The sequence below is a fragment of the Triturus cristatus genome, chromosome 11 (assembly GCF_964204655.1).
Source record: "Triturus cristatus chromosome 11, aTriCri1.1, whole genome shotgun sequence".
Taxonomy (NCBI): domain Eukaryota; kingdom Metazoa; phylum Chordata; class Amphibia; order Caudata; family Salamandridae; genus Triturus; species Triturus cristatus.
In genome coordinates this window covers 1,162,494,215-1,162,513,475 of record NC_140594.1, presented here as the reverse complement: position 1 = coordinate 1,162,513,475, position 19,261 = coordinate 1,162,494,215, and the positions used below count along the sequence as shown (strand labels likewise).

The 19,261-nt window shown below is 46.5% G+C and overlaps 1 protein-coding gene across 1 annotated transcript in view; it reads left to right on the top strand.

Annotated features, from left to right (window-relative positions):
• The window catches only part of LOC146788639 (putative cation-transporting ATPase 13A5), a 586,298-nt gene that overhangs the window by 113,445 nt on the left and 453,592 nt on the right, over positions 1 to 19,261 (top strand). Inside the window, exons 6-7 of the mRNA XM_085635842.1 lie at positions 2,099 to 2,168; positions 8,756 to 8,890. Of these exons, the coding sequence (XP_085491968.1) occupies positions 2,099 to 2,168; positions 8,756 to 8,890 (205 nt within the window). The remainder of the gene's footprint in view (positions 1 to 2,098; positions 2,169 to 8,755; positions 8,891 to 19,261) is intronic.

Here is a 19,261-nt window from a genome sequence, read left to right as displayed (position 1 = left end):
ACCATTCAGTTTCAATATTGGATATGCTGAAAGAGCCCTCCACAACCTCCACTGCAAGTGTATAGCTAAACTTCTACAGTTATATGAAATGGTTTCCTTTTTGGAGCTAAAAATACCGCATCCCTTAATATTAACACATGTGAGTTGCCATGCACCTCCACATGTCTTACTAAATCCTCTTTCTACACACAGCACTAATAAACCAATTCTAATAAGTTATAGCTGCACAGCCCACCCATCTACTCAAAGGTTGTCAACACACATGTCTGAGTCTGCTCACTGGCTGTCAGACCACAATCAACAGCCTTCCACTTTCTGTCCCACTGGTTGTTATTGCAGAGCACTTTGCAAGCTTCACTGACAAGTGTGTACCACTTTTACTACTAATTTGTCTATCGCTTAAATTAAGGAATATAACTGCACAGCATTCCTACCTTTAATGTATTAATGGTCAAGCCACAATCATCATCACATCAACTGTCAGTACACATCATTCAAACGTCACCGCTAACCAGGTCACATCACCTCTCTCCCATTCTCTAATAATCTAGTACTAATAGAGTATTCACAAAAGACCCCACTTAATGACTGATATCAAACTGCACCCAACCTCTCACTCCTACAACAACCTATAGTTGCGGTAGTAGTTGTTATTTCACTGATACCTACCTGTTTACTCATAGGCTGGACTCAAAATACAATAAAAACCCTTTTTGCTCTTGGATGACAGATTACTCACTTCACCACTAGGAATGTGCTGTCACTACACCACACCCCTATGGTCCCACTCATCCGCTACCATTTAGTCCAATGAAACGAACCTGCTCCTATAACCAGTGATAATTTATTACAGAATTGCATGACCTGCAATTGTTTCATTAAGTGTAAAGTGAAAACAATTCTCAAAAGAAACTATATTAATGGAAACTGAAAATAACCATGTAAAAATAAAGAGAATAAACATTCTTGTCATGTCAATGCAAGTCACTAAAGGTACAGGAGTAGGCTGCTAACAACGCCCAAGAGCAGTTATCTACCTCCTGTAGGACTTGAGCAGATCGACCTTGTGTAGTGCCCCAGCAGGAGCACCCCTCAAAGTCTCACTCCACTTCTAGAATCCGTAGGTACGGCACCTGCCCATGGCCTCCATCACAGAGCGTAGGCAACAGGCATGCTCAAAGGTCGTGAGCTGTTGATTCTCAACAGAGACCTGCAGAGTTCAGAGCACTGCCCTTGTCAGTGTTTATCCCAGCACAAACAGTTGAACGATACAAATTCCATTAAACAATTCACACCATCAACACTATCAGCCATATTACAGTGGTGTGGATCAAATTAGATAAGGGCAAGGAAGCAGTGACTCAAAAGCAAGCTACAAGTAGGGCCTCTCTACATTGACAGTCCTCGGAATTGTTATTTTTTTTTAAAAGCAAGCAGTGATTAAAAATCTGTATTACAAAGCATAAGGAAGTGTTAAGTATGATCCATTAATCTATGAATACATATTGAATAATTTGTTTATTTCATTAGATTTTTCTTTTTTGATTTTAATGGGATGCTTTCGGATCGAATCTTTTAATTATGTTTAATTCTTGCTCAATAGAGTGCAACAATGTAATAGTTTGTTTCTCAGCTTTCCACAGTCCACACAAGTGCCTTCCTCACACCCAACCATATGTTTCTAGCCTAATCCTCATACCTCTGATTGGTGGTTTGGCTTTTGTGGCCTTATTTACAGTTGCATGTGCCCAAATTGGAACATGATCATGGAAACTCAGGGTTTCTTTGCATCAGGACCACCTCCATACAAATGAGGGAATCCACCCATTTCAAAGCTCCATGGGAGTTGTTCTGAGGGTTCATTGAGAATCACATTAGTCAAAGTACTTCCCTTTCTGTAATACCCAAAGGAGCTCTAAGCCCAAAAGATGCAAAAAATCCAAAGCTTTGGCAGACTCGCTCCACGTGTGTTTCCTGCACAGTATGTGTGATAAGAAAGTTTCCAACTGTTAGTGGATCTGCCATTATTAGCGTAATGGGTCTGAAATTGAAGGATTGGTTGAAGAGACTAACACTGTCAATCAACAATCTATTTTAGGAAAAAGATCTGCGGACCAAATACCATTGAAGTGGACATCATCCCCATTTGGAAACTACTTGTCAAAGAGGTATGCTTGAGCTGGAGAGAAAAGGATGTTTTTTTAATGTTTTTTTTTTTTTTTTTATATAAAATTTTTATTGAACAATAATTCGGTTACAAGCACGGGCCTACAACCACCAGGGCCGGCCGCTAGGTACAGAATGAAATATACATTTATCAAGGCTGCAGTCAATTCCCGGGGCTCAGCCCCGTAGTGGCTCCGGATAGTTCTAAAGGAACAGGAGACTTAAGTCCAACAGACACAAAAACTAAAAGAAAAACAAAAGGCGAGGCATAAGGGCAAACAGTGCGGGTCAGGCTTCCTCCGGGGCACTCCAATTCAGACCATTAAGCAGCCGGCAAAAGGAAGGAGTACCGGGAGGCTGGGGACGGGGGGGGGGGGGTCAAGGGAGATGAACGTCCATATGTAGTTATTCCAAAAGGTGCCAGGAACCATCAAGGGTCAGGGGGACATGGCGATATCGGTGTCCACCAGGGGGGGCGTACAGATACCCCCGCGATACGCATTCCATTGCCCCCAGATTCTACCCCATGCCCCCGGCTTACCACGGGCCACATACACAGTCTTCTCCCTGAACATACACCAGTCCATATTCTCCTTCCATACTGACACGGTGGGCGGCCGTTGGGCGCCCCAAAGCTGCGCTATATCTCTCTTGGCAATCATGTTCCCCAGGGCCGCCCACCGAGTCTGAGCCGCGCTGTAATCATTGGGCTCCCACACATTCAGGACACAGCGACGCACCTCCGGCAGCAGCACAACCCCAGTGACCTGTCCCATAACCGTATGGACCCGGCGCCAGTAGTCCGCCACCTCACGGCACTCCCACAGGATATGGAGAAAGGTGGCGCTGAGCCCACAACCCCGCTTACAGAGCCCGTCGTCGGAAAATCCCATCGAGACCAAGCGAGGACCCGTCACATACACCCGGTGAAGAATCTTAAGCTGTACCAACCGGAGACGGGCTGGAATGGCGACCTCCTTGGGGGACGACAGTGCAGACTGCCAGTCCTCGTCGTCCAATTCCACCCCATCCCCCGTCCAAGCCTCCCGGAGGCGCACAAAGAGGTCAGCCCGATGATTAATCAGTTTTTTATAAGTTAAAGAAATAGTACTGTCAGGGACATGTCCGTCAAGTATGCGGTCCTCGAGGGGCGAGGAAACCGGGATCTTGGTACCCTCCCCAAAGACCGAGAGCAGGGCGTGTCGAACCTGGGCATAGCGGAAGAACTCCCTATCCGTAAGCTCGTATTCGGCCTGGAGCACCGCGAAAGTCTTAACCGTGCCCTTATGCCACAGGTCTCCCACTTTGCTGATACCAATCGTATCCCACTGGTCAAACCCCTTCGTAGTCCAGAGGCTGCCCAGGCGGTCGGAGGCAAACAAAGGAGTAGCACATGTTAGTCGCTCACTCCAGCCCGTGGCCGCAGTGGCAGCCCTCCAGGTCCGCACCGCAATCTTAGTAGGACCCGTGAGGGTCCGGCCAACCGAGCGGGAGTAAAGTGCCCTGTTATAGTTCCCGCCGGGAAGCAGGAACTTGTCCATCTCATACGCCGGATTCAAGCCAGGCGCATACGTGGCATGGTTAATGGCCGATAGCTGCGAGGCCCAATAGTACCTGCGAATGTCAGGAAGCGCGATGCCCCCGTCGTACCAGGGGAGAGTAAGCTTAGCAAGAGCAGCGCCCGCCCGTCCCACACCAGTCTCCTCTGCAGGCTCTCCACCTCCCGAAAGTAGGCCACTGGGATAACGTCGAAGGAGTTCTGGAGTGCATAGAGGAACCTGGGAAGGGACATCATTTTGAACAGCGCGGCCCGACCCAGCGGGGACAGGGGCAGCCTGCACCACCGGGCCGTGTCCTCCCGCAATCGCCGAAGTGGATGCAGGAGATTCTGCTCATAGCGAGCCACCGGGTCCAGCGAAACGTATATCCCCAGGTACTTAAAGCCGCTCAGAGATATTTGGATCGGAAGCCGAGGCGGCAGGAGAGGAGGACCACCAGAGATAGGATAGACGCAGGATTTAGACCAATTGATCGTGAGACCCGAATTGTTCCCAAAGGAAGTCAGAACGTCAAAGAGGACGTTGAGCGACTGCCGCGGTGAGGTGAGATACAGGAGAATATCGTCCGCATACAGCGAGACCCGATCTTCGAAGCCCGGGGCCCACCGGATCCCTCTAAGCGAGGGCTCCCAGCGGAGCCAAGCAGCGAGTGGCTCCAGGGCGAGAGCAAAGAGCAAAGGGGACAACGGGCACCCCTGCCTCGTGCCCCTGCCGAGGGCAAAGGGCCGAGAGACCGCCCATTCACCACCACCTGAGCCATGGGTCCCGTGTAAAGAAGCTTCACCCAGCCAATAAATCCTTCCCCAAAGCCAAATTTAGCCAAGACAGCCCAGAGGAATGGCCACTCGATGGTGTCAAAAGCCATCGTGGCATCCAAAGAAACCAGCACGGCCGGTTCGGAGAGGAGCTCCGCCCTGGCCAGGGCGCCGTGAAGACGCCGCAAGTTAAGAGCGGTGTTGCGGTGCGGGATGAAGCCGCATTGGTCCGGATGAATAAGATCGCACACGACGCTCAACAAATGATTGGCAAGGACTTTCGCCAGGATTTTAGGCTCTGCATTTAGCAGTGAAATAGGCCGGTAAGAAGTACAGCGGTCTCGCGGCTTGCCCTCCTTGGGGATCACGACTATCGTGGCCAAACGCTGGTCAGCCGGAAGGGAACCCGCCGTAAGAGACTCACGGAACATGCGACTGAGGAAGGGCGCAAGCTTATCAGGGCGCAATTTATATAGCTCAATGGGCAGACCGTTGGGACCCATAGCCTTGCCCGAGCGAAGGGAGCGGATCGCGGTCGCTATTTCATCCGCCGACAAGGGGGCGTCCAGCCGCTCACGGTCCTCAACGGACAGGCCGGGCAAGGCAATATCCCTCAGTAGAAGGCGAGAGTCGTCCTCATCCCTGTCAGTCACCGGGGAGTACACAGCCCGGAGGTGGTCGGCGAAACATTCCACAATCTCATCCGGCTCAGTCACACACACACCATCCGCAGCACGCAACTCCGGGACCACACGATTCACTCTCTCCTTTTTGTCCAGCCACGCAATCAACTTTCCCGCCTTGTCCCCGGCGTCGTACAGTCGACCCTGCTGCTCCCTATACATAGTTTTGGCCGCGTCAGTGACCAGGGACCTATATTCAAACTGTTTCAGGCTAAGGGCATGGAGCCCGTCCGGAGTGACATTCGCCTCCAAGGCCGACTCCAGCCCCGAGATGTCAGTCTCCAGCTTCACCACTGCCTCACTCTTGACCTTCTTAGCCACCACTATCTGGGAGAGGGCGTGTCCGCGGATCACGGTTTTAAAGGCTTCCCACAGGGACATTGCAGACGACACCGACCCCTCGTTATCAAGGAAGTATTGGTCCATAGCCTTAACCAGGCTGTCGCGAGTCGTAGGGTCTCGCAGGTACCATGGGTTAATGGGAGCGATCCGCCCTGCAGACCGCGACCCGGTGTCAAAAAGAAGCCACAGCGGAGAATGGTCGGAGATACCCCGCGCCAGGTGCCTGACCTCTCGAATCCGACCAGTCTGCGCCGCGGGCATAAGGAAGTAGTCTAACCTAGAGAGACTCCCGTGCGCCCCCGAGTGAAAGGTGAACTGACATTGGGTCGGATGCATTAATCTCCAACTATCCACCAGGCCGAAGGTCTCCAACATCCCACCCAGCCATGCCTGGGCAGCGGGGAGGGTCCTTGGTGGGTGACGATCCAGTTCACCCGAAACCACAGAATTAAAGTCCCCGCCCATGAGCAGGAGGCCGTCCGGAAGGTCAAGCAGCATTCGACCCAAGTCAGTGAAGGTGGAGTTCTGGAGGCCCGGGGGGACGTAGACTGAAACCAGGGTAAGGGGCTGCCCCTCCCACCTCCCAATCAAACACACATAGCGCCCTCTGTCATCCGAGACTATCTTAGTGATCTCCACCGGAAGGGAGGTTCGCAGGAGAATGCCCACCCCCCTGGAACCAGTTGTGAAACCAGAATGGGCTACGAGGCGATATCCCCCCCTGTTCATTGCATGACAAACATTACCAACCAGATGCGTCTCCTGGAGAAACACCACATCAGGAGTCAAACGACGCAAATATTGCAGCACTACACCCCGCTTGATACGGTCCCCCAACCCATTGACGTTCCATGACATAAGCCTCAACCCGTCCCCCCCCATCCCCTCCAATAGATCAAGGGTCCCCCAGCCTGCAGCACAGTTCCCAGATGTGGACAAAAATCAATACCTCGCCCTGTAAACAAAAAACACACAACAAAACAACCCCTCCTCCCCCCCAACCCCACCCCAAGTCCAACTCCCCCCACCCTGCACCCCTGCGGGCCAAAAAACCCCCCCAACTTGCAGTGTGCCTGTCGCCCCACTAACCCCATTCTACGAAAAGACCCCGGAGGAGGAAAGGGACCCGTCCCCGCCCGCCCCCCTCACAGGTCCTGGTGAAACACAATATACAAAAGAAGTAAGACCCAACTGAACAGTGCAAAACGGCAAAATCAAGGACCAAAAGTCATTCTAAAGGGGACCCGTCACCTGCGGTGCCCGCAGAGGGTCCGGGACGGCCACCTCCGTCCGGCAGAGAGTCCAGCCAGTCACTTGCGGCCACAGGAGAGTCAAAAAAGGCTGTCCGATCCCCATGTTCCACTCGGAGTTTTGCAGGGTAGAGCATCGAATACTTTAGGCCCAGCTCGCGGAGACGACGCTTCACCCCTTGGAATCCCATCCGCTGTTTCTGGACCAGTTGCGTGAAGTCCGGATAAAAATTGATGGTCGAGTTCTCGTGACGAACCGGGCCGTGGGTCCGTGAGGCCTGCAGAATAGCGTCGCGGTCCCTGTAGTGGAATAGTTTGGCCACGATAGGCCTCGGGGGGGCCCCCGGCCGTGGCCGACCGCCCGGAACTCGATGGGCCCGCTCCACGGCAAAGAACTTACTTAGGCCAGCCGGGGACAACTGTTGCAGGATAAGTTCCTCGACCACGAGGTCAACCGGGCGGCTGTCGGAGGACTCCGGTACACCTATGACGCGGATGTTGTTGCGTCGGGCCCGTCCCTCGAAGTCCTCAAGCCGCCGGGCCATATGATCGTTGACCACCCTGATGTCTCCAAGCGCGGCCCGCAGATCCGACACCTCCGCACCGAGGGTGGAGGTCCGTGTATCGAGGGCCTGGACCCTCTCGTTAGTTTTGGAGAGGTCGGCCCGGATCAGAGTGACATCAATCGCGACAGTGTCGATCTTACGGGCCAGGGCCTCGTATTGCGTGGCGATGGTTTCCCAGCAATGGCGCCCATAATGTCCTGCAGGGAAAGTTCCGTAGAGACGTTCGTGCCTCCCCCTGCAGCGTCCGGGGGGAGGCCAGCAGCGCCAGGGGACCCTCTGCCCTGGGTTTAGCGGTCCATGTTGTTGCTCTGGACCGCTCCCCCGCGGAGGGAGGCCTTGGTCTTGCGCCCCTCGGGACCCCCTTTGCCCCCCATGTGAACACGGTCACTCAAGGGGACCTCCAATCAAGAGGTGTAAGGGCACCAGCAAGAAGACCACAAAATGTCGATATAGGGGGTCCGAGGCGATAGGCACTCTAGTGGCAGGTGGAGGAAAACCTCGTGCAGAGGCCCAGGAAGCACCTCGCCACCCCGAGCGCACCCGCCAGCTGGTCTCCTGAAGTCCAAAACCGAAACCGAAAGTGGTGGATCGGCAACTGGCACCGCGCTGAAGCCGCTGTTGTTCAATTGCAGCCCGGCCCCACGGGTCACCTTCACCCCGGTCACCTCCGTCGGGTGGGTCCCAAAAGTTCCGACGACGACAACTCAGGATTCCCAGGTCCGATTTGATTTTTGAAAAGAGATATGTGCTCAGCTGGTCTTCATCTCCCAGATTCCATAAACCACATCAGGATATTCTCAGGATAAATTCCGAGGAGCAGAAAGGGTCCGGGGAGCCCTGTGCTCACGCGACCATCTTGGATGCGCGCTAGGCTCCTCCTCTGTTTTTTGAATGTTAATGCACATTGTACAGTTACAAACTGCAGATAAATATATACTGCATGAAAAGATAACAGCTCTTGTGACAGGCCTTCAAAGAGGGGGTCTCTCTATTGACAGAATGACTGTGAATGAAGATATAACCTTAAAAACTGAAGACTATGCGGTAAGACTTCCAACTCTACACTGGACCACACATGTAGAGCCTGAGACAGTTGTGGAAAGTAGTTCCAACAGCTTGGTGTAAATTCTCCTCAAATATTGCCAATTTCCACTTCCATTGTTTCTGAACAAACCATAAGAAAGTAGCTTCCCCTACCTGCTTTTCTAGTGAATGTCATACCACTAAAACGTGTGATATTAGTTGATTTTCAGATAAAGACAATCACTTTTTGCTCTTTTGTGTCCTAAGGGATATTTATCTTGTTCTGTTACATTTTCTATCACAAGCTCTGAATGAAACAAAAACAAGAAAGCTATCAAAGTCAAAGGATCCTTCAATGTGAGATCGGCATTGAGCATAGAAACCTGACAAATTCGTATGCATTTCTTGCAGGTTCTAAATCCATTCTATTGGTTTCAAGCTGCCAGTATCAGCCTCTGGGTGGCCTACGCTTACTATGAATATTCATTTGCAATATTGACAGTCACAATCATATCCATTGCTGTCACCGTCTATGATCTCAGACAGGTGAGTGTCTCTGCCAAGTGGATGACATTTAAATGTTTCTAAAAATAATTTAAATAAAAAATAATTATTAAAATATTTTATATTAAATATTAATGTCAATTCATTTTATGTATTTCTTTTAAATGTAGAAAAAATGCGACACCTCTACTAACGTAATTTTGAAGTAAATCTTATATTAATTGAAATATAATAATTATATAAAAAATATGTTTCCAAATGTTAAATTAAAATAAACATTTCCCAACTAAAGAAAAAATAATATGCATTCATGAATAACATAAGTGATGTATAGAATTAATTAAAACTAATTTAGTTCTATTTCAATAAAAAGTAATGCTGCATCTTTTATATTAAAGAATATGTACCATTTGTTGCGGATATTTCTTAACATTAAATTGTATACATTGATGTTTTAACTATTTAAAATAATTTAATTTAATATTAATACCTATGGGGTTTGATTTGAATTCCCTACCTCCATTATTTTCTATACGAGGGTGTTTAAAACCAATGGTTGATCATGTGCTGGACTTACTACCATTATTTATAGTTTTGTTTTTCTTAGTAGTAACTTCCATTTGGATTTGTGAATAAGTAAAAAGGAGTAAACATACTCAAAAGTATAAATTGCTCAAATTTGTAAGCTACCTTTGTGAATCAGGGTCTTCATGTATGTTGAAAATGCGTAAAAAGGCCACCTAACTGAATTCAGACATATACTGTGGTTGTCATCCTTTGAATGAACATAACTCCTGGAATTCTGCAAAGAGTACATATATTTTAAGTGGTTATGTTTACCCTATAACCCTCTACATTGAGTCATGCCTGGTACATCTGCTGCTCGACCTGGCTTAGATTCCTGTGTAGTTAAAAGGATCTACAGGGACTGTATGTTAATTTTTTTCTAGAGACTGTTAACCTACATCATTTATCTATATATCTTTACAGCAATTTGTGAAGCCCGAATCATGCACTCCCAATAAGGTCTCTTGGCACTGTCAAGCCTGCATTTTCTTGAATTTTAATGTATTATTATCTCTGGTAAATTGAGTAAGCTTACTCCACTGATTAGCTCCTAATCACCCAAAGGGTCTGTTTCCTCAAGAGACATGCATAGACTTAAGGATAGACAGGAGTCTACGGGGATCTGAGAATAGCTTTGTAGCTTGATTATAAGGGTTACAATTCAGAGACAGTAATCTAGGTTGGCAGGTATTAAAACATTTGTGTAAAAGACAAAAGGTTTTACTTAGTGCTTGGCTGATCAGGCTAGGCCCCAATAAGTGTGACAGGGAGCCCTGTTCACCAATCTGATGCTCCGTCTACCCTATTAATAGTTGGGTGATCCATTATGATCTTCACAGTGCCTCCAGCTGTTCTGCCATTCTACACTGACGGTCCAATAGAGTTGGAGGTGTTGGTATAGGTATCAGGAATGGGCGTAGTTTGCAGAGTTTTGCTCCGCGAAACTCCGCGAAGTTACAAAAAAGTCAGCAAAGTTCCGCGAGTGGCAGAGTGCAGTGCTGGTTTTCCTGCTACTCGCGATCGCGAACATACCATTCTCGATCACGAACGGGGAAAAAACTCCACTGCACTAAGCAAAGCGGAGTTTTCTGCACTCTGCCGAGCGCAGAAAACTCCGCAAACTCTGTGAACGGAGCGAAGTTCACCGCCCAGGCCTAATAGGTATGCTTCTATGACATAATATCAACATAACGCTGGCTTTGTGTGACTTAGTAAATATCACTTATGCCCTTGCATTGACCTGCACCACCTTGCATGGTGCAATGGCAATGCAAGGGCTTTGTATTCTGGACCTTAGATTGATGTCCTGTAATGATCAGGCGATAAACGACAGATCCACCTCTCAAGAAACAAAAATTAACAATGCTGCTGAGGGTTGGCAAAACTCCAAGAAACAGTTGGAAGAAGACACTCAACACTTTACCAGTTTCTAGAACTGCACAAAAAAGATCAAAGCTATGAAGAACTCAGGGACTGATTTAGCACTTGGCAGACGGAGTTGTGTACATCGGGATGGCAAAACCTCTGGCATCTCGATAGTATTCTGACCACCAAATGTGGAGATACCCACCAGCCCAACTGTCTTCTCTACACTGAAGTGAATTATGGGGGATTCCTTTGAAAGTACTAATGGTTTAGTGGACAGCAACAATCATTTTTGATAGCTGTCATTCAAACTTGTGATTTTTTTTTTAATCAAACTCACAAAGTTGGAGTTTGCTTCTGAAAAACTAAAAACTAATAAAACCTGCTCCCTAGAGTTTTGTCGCAAGGTGTGATGGCATTATAGCTTTTTCTGTCCTCTAATGCCAAGTTTGTCCTAGTGCTTACAAATTGAAAAAAATGCATTGCACCATCCACCCTAAATAGGGTGGGTGGTGTAATGTCCTACCTGCAACAGCCCCTTCGCTGTTGGCCCGTAGCAGGAGATATTCTATCAAAGGAGCCATTGGGTGCCCAGGATAAATACATTCTTAAGGTAACTCTGTCTCTAAATTAGCTGGGTGGACCAAGGGTTTGGCAGGCAGGATACTCTTTTGCATCTGTGATCAAGTGCACTGTCTGACAAACTCCAAAGTCCCTAGCAGAACAGAAACCAAAAATATCCAAACTAAACATGTACTCCAAATGCCAACAATCAAAGTACAATGATTTAATGACAACCAAGGCGTACCCTACCTCGAAACAAAATCCAGAACACTACCAAAAATCACCTTTAAATAAAAGAAACTGAAAACTTACTTATTAAACAATAAAAACACAGTTTTATGAATAATAAATAATTACCACAGTAAAACCATATTTGGGAGGGGCAGGATTCCCAGGGTTGTCTGTCATCTGCCCAGAGCATGCCCCCAGCCCTAGGTTTATTAAATACATTTGACCCCCTAAGTAACCTTGAGTTGTGTGGTAGAGTAAGTATCCCAGTCTCACCTTCGTTACTTTCCAGGTCTACATCTCCCCAGAGGTCATTTTGGCTAGTAATGTGAGTGACCTGAAGCTGTTATTCTGAAATATCGCAGGGTTATCTGCCAAATATACTGACCTCGATTGGGAGCAGTTTGTTAAGTCTTATCACATTATCTGCCTCCAGGAATCCTGGGAGGAGAAAAGCACCTTCTTTTTAGAAGGATACAAGATCTATTTTTCACCCTCTGTGCCCTCGGGGGCGGGGAGGGCTGGTGTGGTTTGATTATGTTGTAGGGATTCTGCTCAGGAACACAGCTATGCTTGGGACCATAGAACATCATCATGTAGGGACTAAGTCACCAAACCCTATCAGTTCCTATGGGCCCGACTTCTACTAGCTTATAGTACCTCACCTGCCCTCCTAGCGACTCCAGAGAGGCAAGTGATTTGGCACCCCAGAACCCAACACTCTTGTCCTTCTCGGGAATCGTGGTAGGTCACCCCCTTTTGTTCTCTCACTAGTACTTGTCCACAATAAATAGGAAAGATACATAAAGGAAGCTTACAATATTTATTTAAACAATTGTGGTCTGATTTGCAATAGCTGTGCTGCAATTAGAAACAGATGCAGGTCAGTAATGTAATTAGTATAATTAAAGGACCATATACAATAAAAAGCCCTGTCATATTAGTTGACAGATTTGCCTGACCCTACCCTCGCTACTGAAGCTAAGTGATTATAGATTATAGATCTTTGGGTGTAGTGGCATACACAGATAGTTCTACATCCCAGCTGACATCCCCCTCTTGTCTCAGGACCTTTGTTCTGACCTTAGTGTCTCTACAACAACACGTCCCGAGTTATATGACAAAAACAGCAGCTAGATTTTAGTGCTGGTGTCCAACCATAGAGAATAACAAGGAACAATGTTGTTTGACCTTGCCTCAACTGTTCAGACTAAATCCAAGGAAAATAATAAAATGCAAAAAATGTGCTGACTATGTGGAGAAATACAATGTGGCACAAAACAAGCATGATATTTGGAAACATGTGCAAAGCAAATGCGGCCTCCAACATTCATAGTTAGACCAAAATAGGGGAAACGGCAATGGGATATATAGAAAGTACGCAACACCATTTCTTTGGTCGGGGCAATAGCACAACAAATAACTAAATAATATGAATGTAATCATAAGATAAGCAAATTCAAAGCTCATCTACTAAGCATGTTTATAATGCATGAACAAAGGTCTGAGAAAAGAAAAAAGAAATTAATATGTCAATTTGGAAATAAATATCAAATTATGGTGCGTCTGAGTTATCCATGATGTCACTCACAAATTCGAAAGCGAAGAACTCCAAAAAGGAGTCCATCTTCATAGTAGACCATTGATCGACAGCCCAGGTCACTAGTTCCAAAGAACAGACAGGATCTTCGGTCTCAGCCAATGCTGAAATAGCTACTGGGTGACATGCATCTGTGTTAGTACAGCCAGTACATCGTGAACTATGTGCAGAAAACATCTCTCCTGTGGAAGTAGTGCCTCATACCTTGCATCGCCGAGAAGCAGCAAACTCAAAGGACAACTCTGAAAATAAGTCGATTAAGGACTCGTCAGCAGTTCCATGTCCATGGGAGCAGGTATTTGCAAAGCCAGGCAAATATCTAGTGCCCATTCAATGGGGCTCCAGAGACAGTGGAACATGGGTTGCACACAAGTAAACCAGGCAGCTATCTCAGTCGTCTCTGGAGATGGAATCGCTGGATGTCCTGGCAATCTGCAATTCATAGTTTTCTCTTGCAGATGTGAGATCCACTTCCTTTTGAAACAATAATGGTTTGAGTCTGCTTAGCTTATTAAAATCTGCGTTCAAAGTTGGAACAGATGGCCACAATGGGCTATTAAAACAACTCCTTGCACGTGTGAAAATAGGACATTATTACAACACGTAATGGTTTGAGAAACCGATAAAACAAATGGAATTACAGATGCATTCCGCAACAATCTTGATCACTAAGCATCAAATAACTACCATTTGAAAGGACAGTAAAAAGTGGAAGTGTTGCAGGAGCTGGTATTCCTTTTAAAAAACAAGCCAAATTCACTACTGAAGCCTTTCATGCTCAGTGCAAAGTAATGTTAGCACATGTGGGAAGGGAAACAACCTTTACAAGGCAGCCATTACAACGCACTACCTTTACAACGCAACATCCTTTACATCGCATGCCATTACAACTCATCCATCACATAGCATGTCACTACAACGCATGTTAATACAACGCATGTCACTACAACGCATGCCATTACAATGTATTATAAGGTAAGTAATGGGGAATAGTCATTTTTACCCCTACACTATCCAACACTTACCCTACTGTTGCACTTAATGGAGTGGGAATAGTAATTTATACCCCTACACTATCCAACACTTACCCTACTGTTGCACTCACTGGAGTGGGAATAGTAATTTTTACCCCTACACTATCCAACACTTACCCTACTGTTGCACTCACTGGAGTGGGAATAGTAAATTTTACCCCTACACTATCCAACACTAACCCTACTGTATCCCTAAAAGTAATATGTGTTGTAATGGTATGCATTGTAACTGTATGCGTTGGAATGGAATGCGTTGTAAATGTAGTTTCTAAAAATGCATTGTCTTGGCATGCATTGTAAAGGATGTTGCGATGTAAAAACTGCGTTGTAAAGGCATGCATTGTAAATGTTTGCGTTGTATCGTCATACATTCATGTGGGTATCCCCGACAGGAAAGTCACATTCTTTTCCAGTAAGAAAGACTTCTTTGTCAATACGTTCAGAATGATAGGAAAAGGGGAGTGACCATAATTCATGAATGAAGTTGCCTCGTAGGGATTCATATCTACCAACTAGTAAATGTTGCATGCAAGTTGTGAATTGAAATGTGAGATGTGTAAAGATATTATCCCATGTATTAACCAGACAGCTGAAGGTGTTTCGGCTATGGTAAACGGGAGTTGTTCTAACTTCTCCAAATGCATGTATAGGTTGCCTTTTTAATTGCCATCAGTTGCTGTTTCCTTGTTAAATTGAAATGTAAAAATAAGATGCTGGAATTAAGATTATGCCATGGTATGCTCCCATTCTTAGGGGTTTGAAGTGTCCACCAACACTGCATGATAGATGTAAGCTGGCTCTGCCCATACAATGTTGACATGTCACTTTGCGTAACATCAATAACAGATTACTCAACGTTATTCAAATTATAAATGTGAGAAGACAGCGTAATATTCTACTATCAACAACAGCAAGTACGTTGTCCAAATTATCTTGATAAATTAGTCTTAAATGTGTGGCAGCTACCATTTGTGACAATTTCCAAATTTCATTATATGTAGCATAAATACATATTTTAAAATGTGGATATTAAGGGCCTAATAAAAATAAATCTGACAAGTCTGTGTCTTCAGGCAAGAGAGAAAGATATTGTTTCACCACAGACAATGAGTAAGATTCCAACCATTGCTGACACAGTTTACCCCCTCAATAGGTGGTAACCATAACTGAATATTGTAAATGAGAATATCGGGGGTCGGGTGGGCTTGATTTAAAACCAGAGGTGGAATTAAGAAACTGAGCATGACAACTATTTGTGTCTAATGGCCACAAAAACCAGCTGTGTGGACCTGAAAGTGTGGAATTAAATGTACCATTCTGCACCATACTATTGAGTTGTTCTTCAGTATAATTTGTCAAACTTCGCCAATTATCAAAGCCTGCTATGGAAGGAATACCTGGGGCATTCATTTCTTTAATTTTTGCCAGTCCCAGACATGTAGTATGTTGGACGCTCTCATTCAAAACAATCATTGTGTAGGAATTAATCATGCTCAAAACAAGGCTTCTGTCCCCTATACTTGCCAAGGTTTCGTTCCCCACATCGATTTCAGTTCAATTATGTCTTCCAATAATCTTAACCTTTAAGGGCTAGCTGGGTGACAAATGAAACTGTAAATATTAGCTTAGTCTGCAAAAGCATATATTTTTCGGGTGGGGTGGGGACCAATTTGAAATATTATGATGGAGGATCTGAACTGTCATATCCTGAAAAAAATGGGAATTTAAATTAGAAGTTTTAGAACTTCCTTGTGTGGGAGTCGGACAATGTTGCCAATGTGTATAATTGAAAAGTTTATGTTGCATACTGGCCCTGTGTAGAAAATTATTTCCGTAATGGTGACAAAAGAATACATCAGCATAATTAGCAGAATTAAGGTACAGGTCCTCTGATTCAAAACAGTATGGTAGTCTAGCTCCGAGATTTTACACTTTGAAGATCCCAATCATATGTATGTAACCCAGGTACTATTACAGCACCCATAGAAACTTTGAAAACATATGGTATTTGGAAGATCACCGTAAGACCGACTATATTGCAAGGAATTATATCCCAAACAATTCCATCATTTACTGGAATGGCTGAAATATTTACGAGGGGCAAGTCTCTTTTCAGTTTATGGGAAGTAGAATGAGGGGCCAACACACCATTGACCAGTTCCAAAGCAGAATGTTCTGGGAGGTAGTGGCCCTTAATCAAGAGGAAAAAAACTGTCACAAACCCAATCCACAGGAAAAGAAAGATCGCAATAAGTTCATCCAAACATGTATCCAAGCCGGAACTAGATAAGTGCGTTTCAACCATGAAAAGAAAATACAGATCCGTGCTGGAGGAGGGTTTAAAACAGAAGAACTGTCTGAGGAAAAATCATCTTGATCCATATAATACCCAGAAGCACTTAGTTGAAAGATACTATGCTCTGGTTCTGTAGCAGGATTTGAAAAATCCAAAATAGCTGGATCCACCGATTGTGGATCATTCTAAACCATGTTAACTGCAGAAGATGCTGTAGTAAGAATAATACTCACTTCTGTCATGTTTCGGACTGCGGACTCTTTTTCCCCAGCCAGGAAGTAACAGCTTAGGTGGTGCTGACAAGCTGCAGACAAATGTCCTGTGTAGTAGCCCTTACACCCCATGGCCTACTATTTAGAATCGCCCACATGGTGTAATTGACATGTTCAATGGAGACATAGGGGCATATGTACAAGGACTTAACACCGCCGTAGGGTAAATGTTTTACGCTACAGCAGCTTTTTTTTATCGCCTTATTTACAAAGTCCCACTGCAGTTAGCAGCACTTTTCTGACGGAAACGTGAATGTTTAAGACGCCACTTCTGTTTGAAGGAGTTAATAAAAATGAGATGCAAGGTGGGCGTTCCGGTGCAAAAACTGCAGCTAACCCCACTTTGTGATATGGACAAGGAATTCCTTGTATGGTGCAAAACCCAAAAAGCTGCCTTTAATTCCAGTTAGAGGCACTTTTTGAAGACCAGAAAATAGCTGGTCTTAAAAATGGTGCAAACACTTGGGGTCTCATTTCAGAAGGTTTTGGTGCTGGACAGTGCTGCAAGGAATATTGCTGCACTGCCCTGTGACAAAACTACAGGGCAGGAATGCACACCATCAATAAGAACAGGCGCATTCCTGGGCCTCAATCATGAAAAGTGTTGCATCACTGCGACAAAACACCGTTGCAATACTTTTCACTTCGCCCTTCTTGCGATACCATGGATGTGCTGTATTCACTGCACGGCACTCCATGTCACAATTGTCGCAATTCATTACAGGTACGTCTGGAATCCTGACGTATCTGTCAATGCAAAAGTCACGCAATGCTGCAGTTGTGTCACAAACATGACGCAACTCCAGTAATGCATGGGGCCAGCCTATCCTTGTGGCACTGCGTCACCCTTACGCCTGCCATGAGGCAGACGTACGATATTGATGCAGTGGCGTCCTACAATTGTTGCAGTGAAAACTGATGGATTTCACTGCGACACTCCTATGAGGCTTTGATGCGTGGGAATTCCCACCCTGCTTACATCATACCTGATGCATGTATAATCTGGCACAGAGCTTCACAAGGTCATGCTAATGCCTAGATGCATCCCTTTGCAAATAAAATCACGCTGCAAGTAGTTAAGAAAATAACACACCGGTGGGGTGAAACTGTCAGAAGGGACTCAGAAATAGGCCCCCCTGTCTTTTTCCCCTACTTTGGTGCACAATGGCTGCCATGTGCCAACGCAGGCACCCTTGTGCCATGGTGCAAGGGTGACTGTATTGCGGAGTTGATTGATGTTGTGGCTCCATCTCTTCTCGAGAAGTCTGCAGGTGGGGTTGGACTAGTGGAGGACGGGAGTGACCAGTTGGCCTTCTTGGGGTGTTTTTTGCCTGGCCTGTTCATGAGGGGTGCCAGGGTGTTGGCGCAGTTGGAGATCCATGGAGGTTATGCGCTGCGGTGTTGGTGTCTGTAAGAATTGGCAGAGTGGTGGTGCTGAGGGAGTTGACAGGAAGTTCTTTGGTGGCCTTCATTCATCTACAACAAGGGAGGACAATGATGGCAATGGTGCATGGTGGGCGTGGTGATGATGGCGTGATGTAAACAATTTTGGTCAGTACAGGAGAGTCTTGTGGTGTGGCTGTAGTTGAAGTTCCCGCTGGTGGAGAAGATGGGTTCGAGCATGTGCCAGACTATGTGGGTTGGTGCTGTGACTAGTTGCTTGGGTCCGATGTTGGCAACATTCCCCAGGTGGGTGGTGGTGTTCTGGTCACTGTGGTTGTCCATGTGGAACTTAAGGTCTCCGAGTAAGTGGTAGTCAGTGGATGGGGGAGCTTGGGGTGCGATAAAGTCTACAATTACATCAGTGAATGGGAGTTCATGGCCCAGGGGCCTGTATATGAGGGTGCCACAGAGGGTGGTGTTGGAGATGGTTCCATATCTGGTAGTGGAGGTGTTCCATGGTCACCGTCGGGTCATTAGAGTGTGTGGTCAGTCATAGTGTGCCTTTTTCAGATAATGGCAAGGCCTCCTCCTGGCTGCTTGGGGTCGTTTGTGTCGGTGAATTTGTAGCTGTCATGGATGGTGATGGTAATGTCCGGTCCGGAGCAGAGGTTGGTCCAGGTTTCCGCGAAGAAGACGATATCTGAAGAGGTGGCATTGAGGACGTCCCAGGACCGCACGTTGAGGAGGATGACTTTGAACCGGGCGGCTGCGCTGTCAGTCACCTGGGCATCAGGAGGCTCTGGTGTGCTGATGTGGGAGAAGGTGCGTTCACAGTTCTGGCAGGCGCAGGGTGCAAAAGGATTCTACAGTGTTGCTAGATGGCAAGCGGTGCGGTGTCCAGGTGAGATGTCGAGGAGGGTGCTGGCGTCGTAGCGGGTGGAGTGTCTGAGAGGGAGGGTCCTTGGTGCTGGGCATGGTCCAGGGGCGGACTGAGACAGATGGGCTTGCCTTTGGCGCACCAGTGATCCGCCTGCTGCACATGGCTGCACAGCGGCTGCCATAAGTAGTGCTGCTTGAGAGAATGGAAAGCTGGGCGGTGGGAAA